At 56.0% G+C, this 3,132-nt stretch overlaps 1 protein-coding gene across 1 annotated transcript in view; it reads left to right on the top strand.

Annotated features, from left to right (window-relative positions):
- LOC113201679 (protein TMEPAI-like) overlaps positions 1–3,132 on the top strand; it is a 118,046-nt gene that overhangs the window by 70,943 nt on the left and 43,971 nt on the right. The window contains exon 2 of the mRNA XM_052273590.1: positions 309–442. Within this exon, the coding sequence (XP_052129550.1) occupies positions 309–442 (134 nt within the window). The remainder of the gene's footprint in view (positions 1–308; positions 443–3,132) is intronic.

Below are 3,132 nucleotides of genomic sequence, written 5' to 3'. Positions count from 1 at the left end.
CTATGCGCCTCGGCCCCGCTCATGCAACATGTATGCCGTGTAGGCCCGTAGGACCGCGCCGGTATGCCCCTCTCCCCCCTTTCCCCAACTCCCCGCTTCTCCCTTTCACGGCTTTCGGGATGCCGTCCGTGTACATACCGTGGGGGCTCATGGCATGGCGCGGGATAGCAAGCGGGCCCAGCCAGCGCAGTCGTGTGGAATGTTTCATTCTCAAATTTCTCATTTCGGAGCAGCAGCAGCAAGCAGCAGTGGATCTGCGGCGGCGCGCAAACATTTGTGTCATGCTCTCGTGTGTTTTGTGCTTGCAGTGTGGAGCGTGGTAGCTGTCATCTCTCTGGCCGTGGTCGTGCTCGGAGCCCTGGGCGTGGTGTCTTGCCTCGTCGGCCATCAGCGTCCCGTCCCTGGGGGTATGGGGGGAGAACCCCCCCACTCCACGCTACCCGTAAGTATTCCACCACTACCACCCTCTCTCTCCTCTCCTCCCCCCGCCCGGAGACGCGCGGCCGGCCCACGCGACTCCTTGTGATGTAATAATAATTTGGCGCTGCAGAGGCTGCTGCAGTGTGCGATATAAGCGCGCGAGGAGGCGAGCGGGGGGTGGGGGCTTCACTCGTAAAACGAAAATAGCGGGCATTTTTGAGTGGCTGTTGATAGCCCCGCGGGCCGCGGGTGCATTCCTGGCGATGCCTCGCGCCTCTTAAACTTCTCTCAGATGTTGTTTTTTCTCCCATTTTTTCCCCTCTCTGCTTCTCTCCGAATAATGGTGCGCGGGAGGGGGGATCTATTCCTCGAGCATTTAACGCTCTCGAGAAACATATTTTGTAGAAAGCGTATTTCTTCTTTTCGTTAAAGAGTGTATTCATGTGAGTTGAAATTTATATCGCGCGTGGGTTAAAATTAAGTCAAGCCGTCAAACCGCTTGAGGTATAGTTAGTTTTTCACTGAGTAGCGGCGCCTAATCTTAAGACCTTGCCTGCACGACAGACAGACAGACGGGCGCGGTGCGCCGTCGCGGTGCCGTCCCGGCCGCCATGTTATTCGTTTTTTTCCTTTCTTTTTTTCCCTTAACTTTTTCCCGTATCTCTTTTTTTCTTTTTTCTTGGTGAGGTTAACAGATAGGAAATTTCCCCCCGGTGCGTTTCGTGATATGAAGCACGTTCGGGCCCCCTTGAGCGGAGTCCGGAGGTGACGCTGGCGGCCGCGCCGTCGATAATGCCGAGGGGTAACGATAGAGAGCCTTAAAACGCTTGTCCGTTTAATATTCAAAGCTAAGCGCCGCGGCCGCGCCGCGTGGACTGCACTTCTAAACTCGGCGGGGGCACATGTCTTCTTCTTCTTCTTCTTCTTCTTCTTCTTCTTCTTCTTCTACTTCTAGTTTCTTCTAGTTTCTTTCGTTTATGGTTAATCCTCATTGGTATTTGGTCTGAGGACCCCGCAAGTCGTCTCGTTCGAGGTGTGTACCACTACGCGCGGGCACGTAAGGTGCTTTACAGTCAGGGACGGTAAATATGCACTCGAAATGACAATCACGGACATTTTTGTTTTGTCCAAATTTTGATGCCGTTTGGAAGCCTTTGGGGTGGCGAATTTGCATGTAGTCTACAGATGCAATATTTTTGCGAAATCGTGAAGCCTGTTACGCGGGTCTTTCGCCCGTCCTGCCGTCGTCTAACCCTCAAGCCTTTGGCTCGGGTGTGCTGCCTCTGCCGGCGCTCGCCTGAGCAGTTCACTTTGGCCAAGTCGGTTGCATGGAGAAGGAAAAGAGGGAATCGAGGGGGGGGGGGTGAGTAGTTGAGCCGAGCCGAGCGTATGGATTTGAATTGCTATTGCGATCCGGAGCCGGTCGGGCGGTGAGTACCTGGCTGCGTCCGAGGCGGGCGCGCGCTCTCGCTCCACGCCTTATATGCTCTTTTCTTTGTCGCACTCGCTTCCGCCAGCCGATTTGGAGGAGGAAAAAGCTCTGTGGGAGGGAGAGAGGGCGAGGCAGATACATAGAGCGAGCTATATGCGCGCGCGCGCGCGGGGCTCGCCAACTTTAGGAATATTTTACGCGTCTTTTCCCGGATGTGTCGTTGCGCCCCTCCCTCTCCTTCCCCGGGTGAGGGGTGAAGGCTGCTCGCTTTGCCCCGCTTTGCGCCGGGCTGCTGGCTGGCAGACGGCATGGATGGCGACGACGACGGCGACGCTCCCGCTCAGAAAATGTGTTTGAGCGCCGAAGTGAATTTCTGCGTCCGGCGCGGGTTCTAATCCCGCGCCGGCGACCGAATGAGACGAAGTATTCTCATTTTCTTTTATTTACAGCCGGTCGGTCGGCCCGTCCGGCCCAGCCAGGCCCCCGGTACCCTTTATGTGCAATTGTGAACGGTCATTATTTAGCCCCCCCCCCCCCCTGTCCCTTCACCTCCTCCAGGACAGGCTTTGCACATTTTGCAGACGGGCCTGCTGTCCGCCCGGCCCCAAACCGGTCAGTGCGGCGGCGGGCCGGCGGGGCCTGGGTGCGTCTGCAAGCTGCACTGGACTGCTGCTGCACCGTTAAAAAAAAATTGCAAGCAGAGGCGAGCAGAGGTTAGGCTGCCCCCTCCCCCTTTACCCCTTTAACATACTCCAACCACAAGCCGTAAACAAATTATAAGAAAATAATTCGTATAAAATATTATATGCATGGACTGGACATGCATGTGCTACGTTTTATGTGGTGCGTAACAAACACGGGCTGATGGAGGATAGTTCCCGTCTCGCCCGGAAAAATGCATTTTTGAGATTTGAGATAAGGAATGTGGTGCCAAGCTTTCCATCCATTAGGGCCCGTTTGAAAGGCCCGCCCGCCCTGGACCTGGGCGCAGCGCGCGCCATATCTCCTGCTGCAGGACACATCGTCCCGCCGTTATTCCGTATTTTTCCAGGTGCAAAAGCGGTGAGGAGGAGAAGGGGGGGGGGTAACATTGGAAAAGGTTTGGGCTGGCAATAAATTGGCCAGCGCACTGGATATTCTCTGCGCCGTTACGGTAGCGATCCGGCCGGCCAATCAAAACGTCAGCGCCGCCCCGATTTATGGCCATTGGCCGAAAATTATGTTTTGCGCGCCGCAGTTGGACCCCCGCCGCGCCCCTCTCTAACGCCCGTCTGGGGGGA

Source organism: Frankliniella occidentalis, unplaced genomic scaffold, assembly GCF_000697945.3.
Source record: "Frankliniella occidentalis isolate FOCC.00 unplaced genomic scaffold, Focc_3.1 Scaffold286, whole genome shotgun sequence".
NCBI lineage: Eukaryota > Metazoa > Arthropoda > Insecta > Thysanoptera > Thripidae > Frankliniella > Frankliniella occidentalis.
The sequence above is the reverse complement of the archived record's forward strand: the minus strand, read 5'-3'. Positions and strand labels throughout refer to the sequence as shown.